At 40.0% G+C, this 20144-nt stretch overlaps 3 protein-coding genes across 7 annotated transcripts in view; 2 read left to right on the forward strand and 1 right to left on the reverse strand.

The window, feature by feature from the left end:
* The window catches only part of cabin1 (calcineurin binding protein 1), a 28692-nt gene extending 26509 nt beyond the window's left edge, over positions 1 to 2183 (reverse strand). For all 5 annotated transcript variants that reach the window (XM_037257802.1, XM_037257801.1, XM_037257800.1 and 2 more), the window contains exons 1-6: positions 2113 to 2183; positions 1485 to 1560; positions 1277 to 1369; positions 1081 to 1194; positions 669 to 803; positions 402 to 582 (exon numbers count right to left, since the gene is read on the reverse strand). In XM_037257802.1, the coding sequence (XP_037113697.1) occupies positions 402 to 582; positions 669 to 803; positions 1081 to 1194; positions 1277 to 1369; positions 1485 to 1487 (526 nt within the window). In that variant the 5' untranslated portion in view covers positions 1488 to 1560; positions 2113 to 2183. The remainder of the gene's footprint in view (positions 1 to 401; positions 583 to 668; positions 804 to 1080; positions 1195 to 1276; positions 1370 to 1484; positions 1561 to 2112) is intronic.
* A 686-nt stretch (positions 2184 to 2869) lies between these two features.
* neflb (neurofilament, light polypeptide b) lies at positions 2870 to 5234 on the forward strand. The gene is made up of 4 exons (XM_037257855.1): positions 2870 to 3995; positions 4074 to 4198; positions 4288 to 4658; positions 4750 to 5234. The coding sequence occupies exons 1-4, from the start codon at positions 2931 to 2933 to the stop codon at positions 4899 to 4901; spliced, it is 1713 nt and encodes a 570-aa protein (XP_037113750.1). The 5' UTR covers positions 2870 to 2930; the 3' UTR covers positions 4902 to 5234.
* A 7119-nt stretch (positions 5235 to 12353) lies between these two features.
* dock5 (dedicator of cytokinesis 5) overlaps positions 12354 to 20144 on the forward strand; it is a 31752-nt gene continuing 23961 nt past the window's right edge. The window contains exons 1-8 of the mRNA XM_037257804.1: positions 12354 to 12545; positions 16330 to 16413; positions 16635 to 16675; positions 17889 to 17944; positions 18197 to 18293; positions 18427 to 18575; positions 18677 to 18812; positions 18910 to 19067. Of these exons, the coding sequence (XP_037113699.1) occupies positions 12503 to 12545; positions 16330 to 16413; positions 16635 to 16675; positions 17889 to 17944; positions 18197 to 18293; positions 18427 to 18575; positions 18677 to 18812; positions 18910 to 19067 (764 nt within the window). The 5' untranslated portion in view covers positions 12354 to 12502. The remainder of the gene's footprint in view (positions 12546 to 16329; positions 16414 to 16634; positions 16676 to 17888; positions 17945 to 18196; positions 18294 to 18426; positions 18576 to 18676; positions 18813 to 18909; positions 19068 to 20144) is intronic.

Here is a 20144-nt window from a genome sequence, read left to right on the forward strand (position 1 = left end):
GTATTGGGAAACCATTAACAGCAAACCCTATCCATCCATCCATTTTCTGTACTGCTTGTCCTCATGGGGGTCATGGGCGTACTGGGGCCTATCCCAGCAGTCATCGGGCAGTAGGCGGGGGACACCGTGAACCAGTTGCCAGCCAATCGCAGGGCACACAGAAACAAACCATGCACACTCACACCTACGGGCAATTTGGTGTGCTCAATCGGCCTACCAAGCATGTTTTTGGGATGTGGGAGGAAACCGGAGTGCCCGGAGAAAACCCACGCAGGCACGGGGAGAACATGCTAATTCTACACAGGGAGGGCCGTTGGTGGAATCGAACCTGCACCCTCTGAACTGTGAGGCAGACCTGCTCACCAGTGACAGCAAACCGATATTGGCATTGTTTAACTTACATGTATAGTCACAAAGTGTGTAGAGAATAGTGATCAGATTGTCCAGGCAGGGCCAGTGGTCCGGGTTACACTGTAATCCCTCCTCAAAGGCATGTCGAGCCAAAGGAATGCGCAGCAGTCGTACAGCCACTTGTCCAATTTTGTACCACATGTTCACATCAGTGGAATCCAACAAAACGGCCTGCATAAATGCACAGTATTATAAACAGGATATGAATCATTTTTTCATTGATAAAATTCTAGCTGTGTGTAGGCTTGTTTAATGACCTCTAAGTAAAATTCCATCGCTGTTTGCAGATCATCTCGTGATGCTGCCATAGTAGCCAAGTTTTTAAATGTGGAATACTTCAGCATCAGTCCGGGATGCTTGAGACCCAGGCTCTGATCCTCCGAGGGCATGGCCTTAAATCATGAAAAGAAAATGAATTACAATACTTCAAACAGGATCTTCTTTTAAAACAGCAAATCAAATTGGGATATTAACAGCTCATTGATTATCTGTAGATGACATTTGAAATATTATTGTAGTTATGCAAAAAGGATACATTACAGCCATGGACTGTCATTTTTAAGACATTTTAATGCCAGTTAAGGCCTTGTTTTACGATTTATGGATTCAATGCAATTCAAGACTTGACTGTATAATAAGTGAAGACATTGATGTTGAATGGTAATTTACCTCTTTGAGGAGTGGCGTTTTAAGCAACTCATGATATGCCTCGGCAGACGCTTCAAACTTGTCATGTTTTTGCAGATCTAAAGCTTTATGATACAAAGCAAAAGCCTCAGCTTCCTACACAGAAAAGAAAACAAAAGAAAACCTCATTACGGAAATGTCGGTAGGAGAGAATAAGCATTGCATAGATTGACTCTACCTGCGCCTCTTTTGTTCGGCTTTTTTTACTTCTCAACGGGTCTTGCGACTCATCTGCAGCTGTCGATGCTGCATTTAATGCTGCAATGCGTATCTATGAAACACAAGTCGGAAAACAGGAGAAACTCACACATTGCTCACTCGGGTGTTCCATGCACAACTTGATTGATTGGCAAAGCATGTACAAAAATTAAATCAGATCACCTTACCATTTTTTATATCTGGAATGATGTGGCATTTGATAACAACAGACCATCGACCTTTGGGTTCATATCCTGATCGGATCTATTTACGAGAATAAAACATATCAGCAGTGAAAGAAAAAACTTGGAACATCAGGTGACAAGTGTATGTTGAAAGTACGGGTATAAGTAATGCGTGTTGGCAGGAGTATGTTACAGTCCTTGGGGTTTTGATGAACTATTACTCAGCACATTGCCTATAAGGTTAGCTTAACCTTACTCAGAATGTCAATGAAAGTATAGCATAGTTAGCCTAGCTCTGCCACAGGACACAGTCGGATTGAAAAGAAAAGCATCAGCTATCAATAAATCAGTTAGAGTGGTAGTTCTACAACTCAACGGGCTGCTAGTTGTCCTCCATAATAAGGGTGACAAATTTCCGTTAGGTACCTGAGCAGAGTAATGGTGAGCATACGTGAGTTGGATGTGCTATTGCTTCATTCAGAGGAGCCGATCGATGTAAAGCAACTGAGACTTACCACTCATTTACGTCTCAACGGGAACTGAACATTAGGACAAGAGCAATATAGTCTGAAAACACTGCGAGAGTCAATATGTCCTACTATTTAAGTTTTAAAGTTCGCAATTCACCTACCTTTGTTATTGTTAGTGTAAGGAGCGCTCTGGCTTGGAGTGCGCCACTCACTAGTTAACTTGCCGCTCATTGGCCAATGCTGTTTTCGGCTGGCCAATCACATATTGGCATATTAAACAAATCTATTGCGATGTTCAGTTGCCCGTCAATTACATTCCCATTATGGGAATGCATATTCGTTGACTGATCTTGATTAATTCAGTTGAGTTCTTGTGTAACAGCTTCCATCATTCTGAATTTAAGGTTCCGATTCTGTTGAGGAGTTTATTTCGTAAAATGTGGCGTTTAATGAAGATCTGATAAAAAATCTGCCCTCAAAGTCTGCCCTCATAAGGAACCACCTGTATGGCAATCTAACATCCGCTAGAGGGCAGACATTGACTATTATGTTTGAAAGGGGCTTAAAGTACAACTAAGTGGACCTCATAAACCTTACATGCTTTCATAAGGTTGTATGCATCACCATTGCATTTAGTTGCATGAAATAAAAACATACCATGTTACTCATAACATGACAGACACTGAAAAATACATGTTGCAATTTGCAGGTACTATGTAATGTGGTGGATGCAGGAAGCTGCACTCAGTGACCCTGCTTGTTGCAGTGCCACTCAACATATTGAACATCCTCACCCCACCTCTCACTCTTGGCTGAGACTGGCTCGCTGGTCCATTATCAATTCCTTTTGTCAGCATGTCTGCAAAAAGTAGCTTACGTCACGGTCATTACAGGCTCTATAAAAGCCAGTGTAATGCAGAATCACTGCGCAGTTGAAGCAGCTGTACCCCAAGACACAAGAAGCAGATTTCCTTTAATCATGACTTCTACCGGCTTTGACTTTTATTTTCCTTCTACTTACAAGAGGCGAACCGTTGTGCGTAGTGCAGGATATGGATCAAGTGGAGGTCTCGAATCAAGGGCTGCATATCCGAGCCACTCTGCCCCAACACAGTATGCATCGTCATACAGAGGTTTTCCGACCCACACTCGAGGTACCTCCAGCTCTTTCCTGCTTTCCGCTCCAGGGTATACAGCAGCCTCCGAGCTACGCCTTGACCAAGCAGCACAGGTCACCTCTGAATTCAAACGATTAAGGACGCAGGAGAAGGCTGAGCTACAAGACCTAAACGATCGCTTTGCAAGCTTCATAGATAGGGTTCATGAACTGGAGCAACAAAACAAGTTGCTGGAGACTGAACGACTGTTGCTCAGACAGCGCCAAACAGAGCCATCGAACCTCCGGGCTCAATACGAGCACGAGATCCGCCAGCTAAACGCTGCAGTGGATGAGGCCCAATATGAGAGACAAGCTGCCCAGCACCACAGGGATGAGATAGAGGGCGTGCTGAAGAACCTGCAAAAACGCTATGAGGATGAAGTTCTTGGAAGGGAGGGGGCAGAAGGCAGGCTTATGGATGCCAGAAAGGAGGCAGATGAGGCAGCAATGGAGAGAAGTGAGCTTGAAAAAAGAGTGGAAATTCTGCTGGATGAGTTGGCCTTCCTGAAGCGTCTTTGCGAGAGTGAAATAGCAGAACTCCAGGCCCAAATCCAATACAGCGCAGAAGTGTCTGTAGAGATGAATGTAGTTAAACCTGACCTCTCGGTTGCTTTACGGGACATTCGAGCCCAGTATGAGACCATGGCGCAACGCAATCGCCAGTCAGCTGAGGAGTGGTTCTGCAATAAGATGAACGTTATGTCGGTGGGCACCGCTCGCAATACAGAGAATGTACGTAATGTCAAAGATGAGGCTGGTGAATACCGCAGGCAGCTAAAAACTAGGATGTTGGAGATTGATGCCTGTAGAGAGATAAACCAAGCATTGGAAAACCAATTGCAGGAAGTGGAGGAGAAACAGAGTGCTGAGATTTCTGCACTGCAGGTGAGCAAATCAAGGACATTGATGTGTGTCCGGACAAGGCAATTTCTGCGAATAATGTCATTTTATTTGTCTTCGCAGGATGCCATAAATCATCTGGAGGAAGAATTGAGGGGAAACAAGAACGAAATGGCTCGCTACCTGAAAGATTATCAAGATCTCTTGAATGTGAAGATGGCTTTGGATATTGAAATTGCAGCCTACAGGTTTGACGCCTACGCACATGTTGCATGGAAGTTAAGAAACAAATGCCGTGAATATGTTTCCTTGCTGTCCGTGTTCAATACGATCATAGAAAGCTGCTTGAAGGAGAAGAAAACCGCTTAGACCGCTGTGGCCAGATGTCTCCTGTTGTTCACTCGCAAGCTGTATTCGCTGGACCTCTTCATGGAAGATCCATGCAAAGAGTCTCCATGCAATCTCAGCTGCATTCATATCCTCCGTACCTATTGACCTCTCGCTTGTACGGATCAACAATCTCCGCTGAGGAGACAATATCAGCAAGTATGGCACAGCAATCGGAGAGAAGCCCTCCTCAGGAAGAGGTGGAGGAGGAGGAAGAAGAAGAGGAGGAGGAGCAGGAGGAAGAGGAGGAGAAGGAGGAAGTAGATGACAAGGACAAAGGAGAGAAAGATGACGAGGGTGAGGATGAAGCTGATGGAGAGGGTAAGTTCACACACGCACACACACACACATACAGTGGAGCACATATTTTGTATTTTGGCTGGTGCAATAAATAAATTACTCATTCCTGAAGATGCGGAGGCAGAAGATCCAGTAAAGGAGGATGAGGAGGAAGGAGCGGATGAATCTGATCACAAAGAAGAAGGGGAGGACCATGATGATGAAAAGAAAGGAAGACAAAAGGAAGTGGAAACAGAGGTTGATGGAAAAAATGGAAAACCTTAGTAGTGTTTATGAATGTGTTAGTAACTTGCAGCTAAAGCAACTGCGCTCCTGTGAGGCTCGTATATATATCGTCTGTTAAATTGTAAAGGTGACTGTCTCAACTTGTTGCATGGATGCTACACTTGAACCATTTTCAAAGTAATGAGAATCTCACAACAATTATAACTACAGTATAATTGTGCTTAGTGTAGATTTGTTTGCAGCATCTTTATGCTTGACACTAGAATATGTTAGTAAGAAGGTTGGTACCGAATTGGTTAATATCCTGACAGTGGTTGCTGCTGTTCCATGATGTGCTGAAATAATAAAGCCTTGAAGCCTTACCAATTGAGATTCTATGCAGTGGTTTTCATTTGTAGTGCTATGCATAGTTGTTGCATTCAAGAAAAGCCATTTTTATTCAACATACAGAATTTACTACATATAAATATATTGTAAATTTTGCTTTCACTTTTACATTTGTTAACCAACAGTCATTTTCTCCCTAAAGGCAAATGAAAACGTTGACATGATCAGCAAATAAGGTGTCGTCTCTCCTGTACCACTCTAATTAGAATCACTTAATGGCATATAGAGTACTTTAATACACTATTTCATCAAATGGTGTTTAATATTTTTCTCCTTTAATTGTCAGTAATGCACTGTGATATTTTACATGACTGAGTGTAAAGCAATAAAGCCGTGTATTGTGTTTATTTTGAGCAAGCATGCATTGTCCTGATGCTGGTGTTTCTCTGGTTTGCCACACCCTCATCTACATTCCCGTCTATGGACAAGAGCACGGTGAAACCTTTATGACTCAGCTAGTGTGCTGCACCAATGAATCTGGCCAAGTGTCAGCCGTCCCGAGACAGCTAGGGCAGGGGAATTTCATTATTTTATTAAGGAGGGGCACAGAGATAGAGAGGTTGGGATAGAGGAGGAATGACTAAGGGAGGAGCGCAGAGACGTATCTCATTGCATTAAACCTTGACAGAGGACAGACTGTTTTATATCCAGTAAAGAGATGCCAGGTCTTCCTTTCGGTAGCTGCAGAGGCCCAGTTCCACTATATCAGTGAAATGAATAGCACACCCGCACACTCAATATCTTCTCTCATTACACTCAAACACTTTCTGAAAAATGGATATGTTGAGAATTGTATTTGATTCTCTGCAGCGCACCAGCAACATGTATAACAGCATAGTTGTACTGAATATTGTTTCCTCCTTCTCTGTGTCCTCCCCATCTTTGCCTCACTCCACCCTTGAGCCCGATTACATTATCAGCCTCCTTGCTACAATGCAGCTTGAGCCAGTCCAAAAATGCACTCACTTTAATCATCAGAAATGCTACTTTCAGTGTGTTTGGCTGCGCCCACACTTTTCGCGACGCAAAGCAATCGCAATATGGTAAATGTTTTCTTATTGATTAAAACACTCAAGGAGACTAATGATGTTCTTTTGACTGGATCTAAACCCATAAAGCATCCAACAGACATAGTGCTGAAACAGGGGTCCAAGCTCTCAGCGCAGATAAACACACTGAACCAAACGTATGCACACAAAACAGAAGTATTGAGACACAACTGTGAATAAAGTATTATGTACCTCAGTGTATCAATTAAAGGGGATAAAAGAGTGTTTTGATGAGTATGATGTGAAAGAACAGTCTCACATCAAACTCTTCAAGATTTAGACGCTTTCAGAGGTCGTTCTGGACAAATTGAGATAAATAACACTTGCAAGTGAGGTAATATGGGCCGTGGGACACGGATCCTTGTACCATTTGCATATTGATGGCGTCTGGCGGAATCCCTATAAAACAAAATCATCACTTTGCAGGAGACTTTGCAAACAGTGTGCTGGTTCAACTAATACTATTGTATTGGCAAAGAGATCAATCCATTGTCAACACTTGCTCAATAATTTGGTTAAAATGATATGCACAAATGCGGATCGACCAAAAGCATAGATTTGTGAGAAAAAAAAAAAGAAATTTACTCATTTGTGTCATAGGAGGTTGTATTAATTTGATCACGTTTCATCTTCATATATTGAGTTTCATACTGTAGTCCATGTGTCATTGGTAGGTTCTGAATGCACCAGTTTAAACTTTTTATAATGCTTTCCCCCATGTGTGCAATGTCATCATTGCTCAATTGTACTTGAACAAAGAAGTGAAAACATGAAACAACAATTACAGGTTCTGTAAACTCAAATAATTGTCAACTGACATTAACAGACTTTTAATGTCACCTTTATCAGCTATAAATGGGAATTGTGTCAATTACAGTACAAGAGGATTCAGAAGACAGAAATACAATGCGTTCAACTGTAGTTGGAAATACAATCTGTATAAGCTTGAGTGCAAACAACAGTGATTCTTATGTTGCCTTGCTGTCTGGTGCACCCAATAAGATTTGAATTATTAATCAAGGTGATACTGAGCTGAAATTGGATGACTTGAATCGTGGAAAAGCAGGCCAACAGTGTAGCAGTGACAGTGGTGCAAATTTAAGCACATAGCATTGCTCATGACAACAACAACAATGGCAACAACAAATATTTCACACAAATAAGTCACACAGCTTTCATTTCAAAAGCAACACTTTCAGCAGTTGTGTTTTTTTCCAGCCGCTGTTAGGTGTATCCAGCCCTAAAAGTGGCACACTGCTCCAGACAATGTCCAGAGAGTAATGTTCACAATGCTGCTTGCTTGCAGACAGCCCTCCTTTGTTTCCACAAAAAAAGGAAGTCTTTGATAAGCGTTTTGGCTCCCTCTGTTGAGCTCAGAGAATCGCCTAATTAAATTGTTCTGCCGACAAGCCTCTGTTGGCCTGTAAAACAGAGAAGAGCACTGACACTGTTTATGTTCAAATACAATTAATTACATTATTAAAGATGATATTTTGCTTTATATGGTGCACACATTGTAACAGATTTGAAGGGCCCTTGTGTGCCAATTAAACGTGAAATAAAAAATTCCTCGCTTGCAGGCAAAGAGGGAGAAGAAATTGAAACCTGCGATGTTCAAGAAAGATAGTAGATCTGTATTTAATAACAGTAACAAGTAAACTGTGAACTTTATGTATGTATGTATGTATGTACTATGTATGTACGTATGTATGTATTTATTTATTTATTTATTCACATCAATGACAACTTTACGTAGGCTACAAATGGTGACCACTGCAAGCCACTCAATTGACTTCATATTGGAAAAGGTTGTGTCTGTCAAATTTGCCTTACAACTGCAATGTACGATTCTACACGCACTAAACATTGTCAACATCAATCATGTTGAAACGAAACATAACTGAAAACTAACATCAAGCTGTCAGGTGCAGTTTTGTTGCTTGGTAGACAAGAAAAAAACCCTCAGACAACAGACGAGTTAGTGCACTGTGCTGCTATGGCAGCGAGATGGGTAGAACATTGCTTCACAGAGCAGGAAAAGAATTGAGGCATTTCAAGATAATTGCCCCTAAACAGCATGATTCAGACTGTGAAACGTGTCTATACGCTAGAAAAATATAAATCTTTTTGTTTTTGATTGTTGCAACAACATGGTTAACCTCAGACCATCTTGGAGATGAAGACGACTGGGCTGGTGTGGTGACACTTAGTCAGCGGTTTTGCGACTGGTTGGATGTTAGTCATAGTTTCTTTCGGAGGGCCATTATGAGTGTCAACCCAAATAAATGTATGAGCACCTCATATTATATACAGTATAAGCTACGAAACAAACTGACAAATAACTAATTTTCAAATCAGACTAGTAAAAACTGGTCAAATATTTAAAAGAAAAGATATTTTTAAAAGTGAAGACAATTTGCAATTCTAGTAATGACACACAAATTTGATGCACAATTTGTCTTCGCGGGCCACATAAAATGATGTGGCGCGCCGTATCTGGCCCCCGGGCCTTGAGTTTGACACCTGTGAGTTAAGGGCTCAGTTCTGATGGACAGTTCACACAATGATAAAACTTGGAACATCATTGTGTTGAGGTGATTAAAAAAATACTATGGCCCTTTTATTGTACACAGACGATAGACCAAGGTATACCAGTGCAATACAGTAATGATGATTTATAATCAGCATCTTGATGTCACACCTGGGAGGGAGATTGATTATGTCCGCAATGGAAAAGTACTCAGATTCGGAGAAATTCATTAAAATATTTGAGAGAAATTGGACTTGTGTGTATACTATATAGAAAATGGATTGAAACTTTAAATTCAACTCATGAAACATGGAAGCAAAAACAAATGTTTATTCATGCAGTATTTTGCAATACTACTCTAGAAAAGTGGTGTTTTTTCTCAAATATTTCCGGCTGAGGCACAGCCGATAATTCAGATTTGAAACAAATATACTTGAACACTCACTTAACTGCATAAAACATTATGGATCAATTCATTCGTTCGGTTTGTTTTATTTCATTTAGCTGAAGATAATTTTGTTTTGACCTTCTAAATTTTGTTTTTTGGCCATGCAGATTTTTGAGATTTAGTAACACGGATGTGATGTCTGCCTCACTTTTTAGGGGTTCTTAAAATGTCTGCTTCAGCCTTACCTTGCCTGCAAGAGCCTCCAACACAAATATATCATCGCTACAATAACTGACTAGTCTGATATAGAAATAGTGTTGCGTATTGAGATTTAGTTCCTTAATATTGTTAGGAGTCACTCACATGTTGAATGTCTTCAGTTTTTACATAAATGAGTATTATGATTTATAAAATAAAGGTAATTTGAACAAAGTGTGTTATTTCAGAAGTGTGTATCAAACAGGTCGCCCTTTGCATGAATCCATACCCAAGAAGGATCTTTTGGTTTCAAAAAAGATTGGTGACCCCTGAGGTAGATGTCAGACCACCAAAAACTCTGATGAGGACAAGTGCTACAGAACTTTTAGGACATGATTTTTAAAACAGCACTTCATGAGAGATGAGTAAAATTATTATTTACATGAAACATGTCCATTATTATTGCAAACATTGTATAAATATTGATACATCCCATAATATGCATGGCATGTTAGTATCAGCATCTCAGCGGACACCATGTATTTTTATTGACTGCAGCAAAAGTGCCAGTTAGTAAGGCACTAACAATCAGCTATCTGCAATTGCACAAATAAGTCAGGTGGTGGCAATATTGTATCCTCTTTGCGATTTCTCCATAACCTTCTATGAAGTTACATCCTTAAATTTGAGGTTTAGTGCAAGTAAAGACATAAAATTTGGGGGTAAAAAAAAGTTTTTCAGGTGAAAAGGGTAAGAAAGTTTTATATACCCTCACAATATATTCTCACTACTTGCAAACACCTTCAGATCAGTCAGAAATAGGTCACAGAAATCCTGTCTCGAAGTAAACCCTAAAAGAAATACGTAGCTTACTAAATATAATACCCAAAGAACTGCGGTTATGCCATAACTGTGGTCTACCAAGTTCCTTTGAAATAGATGTATTATTTGCTGAATATTGACAGGAACAAGAACATTTTGAAACGATTACTTCCATCTTATGATATCTATGAGTAGTGGAAATGTACAAATTAAAAATAGGTTTTTGTTTTGAATCTGTATTAAAATATGTGCTTATGACTTAACTTTTGTCCAATATTTTTCCATCAGTATATTGGCTCTGTCCTTTGAAAAAAAAAAAAAACTATTCAAAAACAGCATCCACACATTTTTAAACATATGTAGCCTTCCTAATTGCATTGGCTGTATTTTAAAACAGATCACTCAATAGATGTGAAAAAGAACTCTGACCTGTCTGAGAGAACAAGAAAGCATTGGATGACTAAACATACTGATGGCACCATTTGGCAGTAGGAAACACACATGCACACACACACACACACACACACACACACACACACACACACACACACACACACACACACACACACACACACACACACACACACACACACACACACACGCACACGCAAACAAAAGGCTGAGTGGTCAACCAGCTCTCTGCCAACAGCTGTAAATTACTACTTCACGAAACACAGAAAAGACTATCGAGTGTGTCTTGTAATAATTCCAGCTATGGTGCGGAGGCATTAAGCAAATGGCACCATAAAAGACAAATGCAACACAACTGCTTTGCCCATGCTTGCATGCTCTTTTCACTGTGTTGCAGTGGAAATGCCTATCTGTGTATAACAGGTAACTGTTTTCCAAATATCAGAAAATGCATGTGGTTTTCATTATGATGGTGTTGCATTTGAAATTAAATACAATATTGTTTTTATGACCAATCAGAGCTTCAAATGACTCTTGTCTTTGCTAAAATCTGTGCCACTATAATTGCACTCTAGGGAAGCATAAGGTAAGCGTTTAACCTCAAAGAAATTTCCATTAACTTAAGTCTTCAACATTATTATTTGCTTGGTGGGATGATTACTATGGGGACTAATTGTGAGGATACTTAATGAAGTCCCCTCCCCCTTATCAGGGATCACAACTGATTACTGATGTGGACTCGCAATTTGATACACAGAAATAACAAATTCACTCAAATGACCTCGAATATGTTAAGACACTGATGCTGTTAATTATTTCACACAATAATTAGAAAAATCATGGACATGAAAATATAATATAATATCTCACATATAATATATCACTGAGCGACCAATGCTTGTAAGTGTTAGCGGATATAGCGAATGTGGTGTTCATCATGGTTTTCGATAGGGTGCAAAGTTTCGCTATTGTCATCTTTGTCATTAAGGACAAACTCTTCAATCAAATCAACACATCTAATTAATTTGTGATGTAATCTGTGATAACATTTTGTGTGAAAAGAAAAAAAGATTGCAGGCAACATTGTAGTTATAGTTTCCCTTTGAGGGTCGTTATGCATGTGAAAGACTTATTATGACATATGTGTACAGTACAATATACCAGAAATAATGGGGTAACTAGTAATTTTGAAATCAGGAGTCAAGGATAACTGTTAAACTCTTGTTCAAGTTACTAGATGAAATTGTGGTTTAGTTTTTTTCATGGAAGTTGACACGCTTGGCTTACTTTTGCAGGCCACATAGAAATATGTCGCAGTCCAGATCTGGCCCACGGGCCTTGGGTTTGACACCCTTTCGTGTCGACATTTCTCGTTCCTATGTCAACAACTTTCCATTCAAACATGTTTTTTTTCCTTAGAATAAAATATTACCATTTGAATGAACGACTGCCAAAAATCCAAATACTCTTCCCAGTAAAATTACTTGATTTTCAAAAGGAACTCCAGTGACATCTGTTTTATGAAAATGACCAGCCTCGTACATAATAAATGTACCCCTTTCGAGATGCACTACATTTAATTGTACAACATTGCAGACCGCAATTGTTTAGTGAACCCTCCAGTGAGCAAATGAATAAGAGTTTTCCGAATATTTTCCCTTGCGCACGCCCCTCCGTCCAGCCCCCTCCTTGCACACTTTCCCTTCCTCTTACAGCAGGCATGATGGCGGAAATACTGTAGTAGACTTTTCGGGACGAGCAGGAAAAGTGTATTACCCACCCTCGTTTATCCCATTGTAAATAGTTATTTATTTATTTAGAGAAATCTTTTTTTGTTTCCCACCACCACAACGCCATGACACGCTGGGTTCCCACCAAGAAAGAGAAGTACGGTGTGGGTAAGTTTTCCAAACAAGTCAAGTGGGGCTCACGTTTGTTGTGCCGTTTGAAAGTTCGATCGCGTCAAGTCCCAGCAAAGTAAAGTCACTTGAAAAGAGAGGAAAAAAAGCCTAGATTTACGGTGACTGTGATGTTGTTTACGTGGTGGATGAAAATAACTCCTTCTTATAAATTCCATAAGAGAAGTTTCCTAAGGCTGTTTCGAACGATGGAAAAGGATTCTGGATTTCAGTGGGCATGCCAACCATTCTAAATTCTAATCTCACTGAGCCGATATGGAAGTTTCTGTACTCATGAATTTTATATTCCGTTAGAAAACCTTCTAGAGCTCCTGCAGGGTGAAACAAAAGGGCAACAAGTGGGAATGTAACCGTTTACACATTAGGGAAGAATTTGCAATCGCTTGGACTTTACCACTTACTGCTTTTAGTTTAAGGTGTGGCCTTGATACCTGTGTGTGTGTGTGTGTGTGTGTGTGTGTGTGTGTGTGTGTGTGTGTGTGTGTGTGTGTGTGTGCAGACTGCTCGTCCTACACCTTCAAGGCAAATCCGTGCATCTGTTGTCCAAGTTAGAAATCCTTCCCTGTCGGCATAATTACTTTGTGCATAGGTGCGCCCTTCTGCAAAAAAAAAAAAAAAAAAAAGTGTCTGCTGTGCAGCAGCTGTGTTGCTTATCACATGAGTCCTTAATGTTCCGAAAATGTGTCATGCATCTATCTGTGTGGTTTGGAGGCCAAAACATTGCATGCTTTAATGTCACTGCTCATCCTGCCTCTGCCGTACTGACCATCCCTGCTATTGCAGCTCAAAACATTTTACGCATGTTTATGTATGGCGCGGTCTGCAAGAACAAACATCAGGACTTTTTGGTGAGATCTCATCGTGTGCTTCATGGGTGACGTTGAGGAATTTTCATGTTAATCCTTTTAGATCTCAACCGGTGTGACATTCAAAGGTACTGACTGCACTTGATTCTGCAGTCAATGCTGTTCTCTGTTCTCCTGCTTTTGGCATCAGAAAAAGACCGGAATCACTTAATCATTCTTAATCCTAAAAAAAGACATCAGACTGCGAACAACATCTTGTCATCTGTCTGATTCGTCATATCTTTCCTGATTTTGGGAAACTACTTTTTAGATCAATAGAAAGATTTCATTTGATATTATCATAGCGTATCTAGTACAGATTTATGGGAGCCATGTCCATTGAAGCTTAAACAAACCCATGAAAGTGAACTAACTTGCTACAAGATCACAATTTCCACACAGTAGTACAGTGCGGTGGGGAGCGCGACGCTTTACAAGTTCATTCATTTATCTTCTGAACCTCTTATTCTTACGAGGGTCACGGGGGTGCTGAAGCCCATTTTGGGTGTTAGGCGGGGTAAACCCTGAATTTATCGACTAACAACCGCGCACAATCACACCTACAAACAATTTGAAGTGGTCAATAGGCCTACCATGCATGTAATTGCAATGTGGGAGGAAACCGGAGTACACAGAGGAGACCCACATGGCTGTGGGATGAACATGCAAACTCCACACAGAAAGGCCAGAGTAGGAATAAAACCCTAACCCTGCACCTCAGTCACTAAAAGCAAATTAAACCGCTGGGACTTTCAGTTGAAAGATGTGTATAGCACATTATATGCACAAGACAATTCAAAGTGCTTTCCGTAAAAAATGTAAAACATGACAGAAAGAGAAACAAATAAATCGTTATACTGTACAACTATAACAATAAATAGTTATACTGTAATTACCTAGTTACTACCAACACTCTTCACTTGGTCCTAATCAATCTGTTCTCTTACACGTGTTCTCTTTCTGTACGAGTATTTTTGTTGTTGAGTGCATTTGCATAACATACACTGTGACACATTGTCGTGTGTAACCATACTTGTCCCTTCAGATTTGCCATAGCTGACCACCCCTCCCTGCCCTTCACCCAAACTGTTGTTATAGTTGCTATGGAAACGCACATCCCCATTGGTTTGCATTCTGAAGACCTTTATATTCAGTGCAGATGTGCAATTGTTTATCGCGTCCTCATTAAATAGGACAAAAACAGAAGTATACATCCCCCTGGACTGCTCCTTGTTTTGTTTGAAGATTTAAAATTTACAGTAACATTGTTGCTAATTTTGATTAGCATGTCTGGCTTTTACTGTATGACAGATAGCATGTAGGTTTGTCGTTTAATCAATTGTTTTACATGTCGGTTTGACAATAAACTACAGCTTGGGGTGACAAATAAAATACATGAAGTCAGAATGTTTTGCCTCTTATTTGCTGAAGTGTTCACAAAGTACATACTTGGGGTAAAAACGTAGTAAAATATGCCATCTGTTAAAGTGACATTGTATTTTACTGTGCAGCCCTATCAGATGACCTTGAACATAGATGAGAACACATTAAGTTTATTTGCCGACTACATCGCAATACCGCTGTAAATTTGATTTGTGAAAGCTACTGCAGTATGACTGAAACTACATTATTCACAGTATCACTGGAGCTGAGTCAGATCTTTGTGCAAATATGTTTTTTTTCTGAGCTGTAGCGTCATCAGTTTTATCAATCAGCCTGTACCAATTAGCAAGAATCAATTAATGAACCCCCACTGCAAAATGAGCTAAAGACGGCAGCATTGGCTATTAGTGTAGTGGATGCAAACTGTTTGTTGCCAAATATCAAATGTACCCAGTGCAAGTGTACCAAATTAGGGCTTCACCGAAAAAGTGAAAAGATTGAACTTTTGTATTCATCCAAATATAAATGTAGTAATTGTCATTGTGGGTCTGAACTTACTAAATGAACACATTCTTAAAGGAGATGTGATTAGTGGGATGCAGTTCCTACCACAGTGTGCCGTTATCCCTAAAGCTTTAGTGTTGAATGGCTTGGTCAAATATGATGACATTTTAGAAATGTCTAGATAGAAATGTCATCATGATATTGTTAGTATTGCTGCTAACTTCATGCTCCAGTCAGGATTTATTTTAGAGGAGGCATTTCACAGCTAAGGGTCAGTTATAATGTCCTAATAGATTATTATAATATGATGTATTACAAGTGCTCCAGAGTAGGGGATGCAGACGCTCTCAAATTTATTTGCCTTGGAAATCTGTGTAAAGGTTTTAATACTCTCACTATGAGACACAAATTGAATCATTCATTTTTTGGTGAAAATGTGTTCTACAGACCAAAGTGTGATTACATTAGTCAAGGTGCACTGTGAAATGTAGCCTCCAGCACATGCAAGTTGAGACATATCACAGCTCATAGTTCTGTGCTTGACAGGCTGCATGCTCCTGCAGCTCCCTTCAGTTATGACAAGCTAGCTATTGTGTTTTCTTTAAAATACACTTACGTGTATATATTTGCCTGCGCATGCATTCTCACTTGATCGTGCCCATGACTCTGTAATGGTGGTGGTTCAATAAGCACAGACAGGGTCACCTTCGTGAAAATAGTTGGGCAGAGTGATTACAGGAAAGTTTAGGGTTCACCAGTGGGTCAGCTGGGAGAAACTACAGGGTGGAAATATTGATCAAAAGAAAAATGAGGCCATAAAGACAGTTTTTTGAGCATTGACTTAAGCTGCCAGCTACCTACCCAGTCTCTTCACAAGACTGTTAACTTCAGGCGTGATTTCAATTCCAAAATATGGCCTCAACTTCACAGTTTGCTGTTAGAGGAAACCGAGGGAGAATAAATCAAAAGATCGCAACTACACAGGCTCAGCCAGTTGTCCTTTGATTCATTTTTTAATTTTGTCCTTTCAGCGATCTACAATTACGATCCCCACGGTGAACTGGAACTATGTTTACAAGTTGGGGATACTGTGCACATACTAGAGAAACTGGAAGGTAAGTGAGTCTGAGCACGCAGCAGGTCACAACACATCTGTCTTTTCTGTCTGAGCAAGCTGATGCATGAGATGAGAGTTAAGCTGTCATTAAACATGTTGTGTAATAATGAGAATGAGTGTGTAGTCTTGAAAATTGTCCTGAAACTAACACCGTCAATACTCCCTTCGTCTCTGTCCTCTCTGTGCAATGTGATTCTTTATTAATTTAAATCTCCTCAGGCTGGTATCGGGGATACACACTACGAGAGAAATCACATAAGGTATGCAAATCATTAGCACATCATTTTTCTGAAGTTAACAAGGGCCACAAATGGACTGTTTTATCATTTCCAAATATTCCTGAAGATCTTTCCCTAAAGTTTTAAGATCATATCAAAGGGACAAGTATGTTTATGATTGTACAAGTCTCGTAATAGTCTAAGTTGCCCGGCCGTAGAGATTGACCGTGAAACTGGAAATATTAATTACACCAGGGTTTTATTTCTGAAATATGGGTCCCTAGCATACAGCTCCATTTTTATCCCCGCCAATTGAGCGTTTTTCTACTCCATGGACTTTTTCAACTCTGCGACATTAGCCTTCAACTCTGCTTAGATGTCCTTGTTTTTTTTTGTTTTTTTTATCAGCCATATATACATTTTTTGATGTGCAGAAGAAAGTGTTTTTTCATCTTCCAGTTGGTTTTCATCCAGATCACATGATGAGAGCTGGTCCCGAGCACGTTTGGAATCTCTCGATCGCAACTTTTGCATAATTGGGTCAAATAATTACACCCCGTGTTTTCTTGTCGTTAAATCGGGAACAACTTTTGTAAAATAAGGCAATTTTTCAATTTTCACTTAAAATGAGTTCATGTAGAACTGAATAAATTGGGACTTTTTGGGGAACAATCTCATCTTGCGCATGTCGGGGCAGCTATTTTTTTCCCTATCAGGTCTTTGAACACAACGTCCCACGCTATGGTGCATTGACAGCACATGGAAAAAACAAGTATCAGTATTGATGGATTGTTGTCTGTTTGTAGTGAAGTTGAATCCCTCCAGACACTTGACGATTCATAATTCCTTTTTGGATAAACAAATGTTTGTTCCGTTGAATTTTTCTGGTAGAATAAAGTAATGAAAAAGTAAATTTCACGTAACTTGGCCACTGCAACTGCACATGTTAAAGTGGTAGCTATTTAAGGCAGTGGGGAAATGATGCCAACTAAAGTGAAACAATTCATTGATGTAAAATAATAAAATAATCAATTTGCAAGGCCATGTTAACTGTGTTTCTGCTGTAAACAAACTGAATTTGCACATTGCGTAAACTACTAACTGATATTAGTTTATTTTGACTTTTTTTTGTAAAGTTATACAATGTTACTGCTTGTAACAAGGCAAAAAGGAGATGCTAGAATAAATATATCTTAAACTGAATGCTTTTTTTTTTTTTTTTTTGGATCATTAAAGTGTTTGATTCTTTCTTCAGGGAATTTTTCCATCTTCGTACATCCACTTAAAGGAAGCTTCCGTTGAGGGGATAGGGTAAGCTCACATATCAATGTCATTTTGTAATACACTTTGCCCTTGCTTTGCCGCACCACCAGTGACATACAAGTGCATTCATAATCATCTTAACTGTAGGTTGAAAAAGGATTTTCTCGGCTGTGAAAGGAAACCATTCATCTATTTATCATGTATACAAATACTCTTGTGCCTGTTCAAATGATACAATACGCTCAGTGAGCAATGAGCCACTTTTCCAATATCCTATTATTCTGCTTTTGTGGCTGTTAGCCAGCAGGAAATAATTATTCCAGCAGATTTACCACTGGTGCAGGAGCTCGGGGCTACTCTGAGGGAATGGGCACAGATATGGCACAAGCTCTTTGTGGTAGGTTCACTCTACTCTGTTTCTTTCTGCACACATTTGTCTGATAATATTTTCCACTTTTTTGTCTTGAAAGTAGAACAGTTTGTTGCCTTGAAAATTGCAACGTTACCTGTTTATAATTTTTGTGTGACAGGCAAACAAAGCCTCCCTGTTCAAGAGTGTTCAGCAGATGGCCTATAGTCTTATAGAATATCGATCACAGATAGTGTCAGGAACACTACCGAAAGATGACCTTGTAGAACTCAAAAAGAAAGTCACTGCCAAGATTGACTATGGAAACCGGTATGAATCTTGTTGACTAACTGCCCTACCATAGTTCGCCCTATGACACCATTGTAAACTATGTGACAATCTCTTAACCCATGTGGTACTGTGCCGTTCAGGATTCTGGGCTTGGATCTGGTGGTGCGAGATGAAGCAGGAAACACACTGGATCCAGACTTTACAAGCACTGTCAGTCTGTTCCGTGCTCATGAGACTGCATCCCGTAGCGTTGATGACAGGATACAAGAGGAGAAGGCATGTAAATTTATTGTCATATGTTATTTGTCTCCATATCTGTTAAGCGATTGTGTTTTTGCTAATATGTCTTTTTTTTTTTTTTTTTTTTTTGCAGACACGGTTACAAAATCAGCACATGAGGCGCCAGGCTCTGTTCAGTTCTGTTCATACTTACAGTCTCCTCATGAACCTGAAAAACTTTGTATGCAACATTGGAGAAGATGCTGAGCTGTTAATGTCTCTTTATGACCCTGATCAGTCAGAATTTATCAGGTTGGCTCCTCTCCTCTTCTCTCTGAACTGTATCGTGAAACGCCAAGGTTAATTTTGACCTAATGTGGATTGGTGGAGAAAGTGATTCCATCTAATGGTCTAAAATTTGTCAAAAACCGAGAGTGACTGTAATGTAAAATTTGACTGGAATATAATATAATATAATCCATCCATACATTTTCTGTAGCGTTTGTCTCCACAGGGGTTGTGGGCGTGTTGGAGCCTATCCTAGCAGTCTCGGGCAATAGGCGGGGGACACCCTGAACAGGTTGCCAGCCAATCGCAGGGCACATAGAGACGAACAACCATTCACACTCACATCTAGGGGCAATTTGAGTTAGCAGGGTGCGGGTTCGATTCCACCTCCGGCCCTCCCTGTGTGGAGTTTGCATGTTCTCCCCGTTCCCGCGTGGGATTTCTCCGGGCACTCCGGTTTCTTCCCACATCCCAAAAACATGCTTGGTAGGCCGATTGAGCACTCCAAATTGTCCCTAGGTGCGAGTGCGAATGGTTGTTCGTCTCTGTGTGCCCTGCGATTGGCTGGCAACCGGCTCAGGGTGTCCCCCGCCTACTGTCCGATGACTGCTGGGATAGGCTCCAGCATGCCTGCGACCCCCGTGGGGACAAGCGGTATAGAAAATGGATGGATAATATAACATACAATATAATATAATATTATAATATAACAATGGACATAGAAATGTTGGTTAATAATTTAAGACTTGAAACTGTTGCATCTTCAAGATTATAGATTCTTGCCACCTTGAAAAATTTAGTATCATCGCATGAATTGATAAAAGTCAACTTCCAAAATATCAGAAGATTATCAGTAGGATGTTTCATTTTTTCTAATGCAGTAAATATAAAAAATACTACAATACTTGTATGTACTAAACCCGCTTCACTTGATGCAAGGACAAGCAAATGAGATGTGTATAAACGGGAATAAGGATTTCACAGGCCATAACCACGTAGATTGCAGCTTATTTGATGACCTTTCATACGAACTAAAGCGTTATGAAATAAATTTAGCAGATCTTTTTGCAATATGACTGTTGAGAAAATGGCTTTTTGTGA

The sequence above is a fragment of the Syngnathus acus genome, chromosome 9 (assembly GCF_901709675.1).
Source record: "Syngnathus acus chromosome 9, fSynAcu1.2, whole genome shotgun sequence".
Taxonomy (NCBI): Eukaryota; Metazoa; Chordata; class Actinopteri; order Syngnathiformes; family Syngnathidae; genus Syngnathus; species Syngnathus acus.

Coding starts and splice junctions, on each gene's coding strand:
- neflb (XM_037257855.1), top strand. CDS start 2,931: ATGACTTCTACCGGCTTTGACTTTTATTTTCCTTCTACTTACAAGAGG. Junction 3,996..4,073: donor CTGAGATTTCTGCACTGCAG/GTGAGCAAATCA, acceptor TTGTCTTCGCAG/GATGCCATAAATCATCTGGA. Junction 4,199..4,287: donor ATTGAAATTGCAGCCTACAG/GTTTGACGCCTA, acceptor ATACGATCATAG/AAAGCTGCTTGAAGGAGAAG.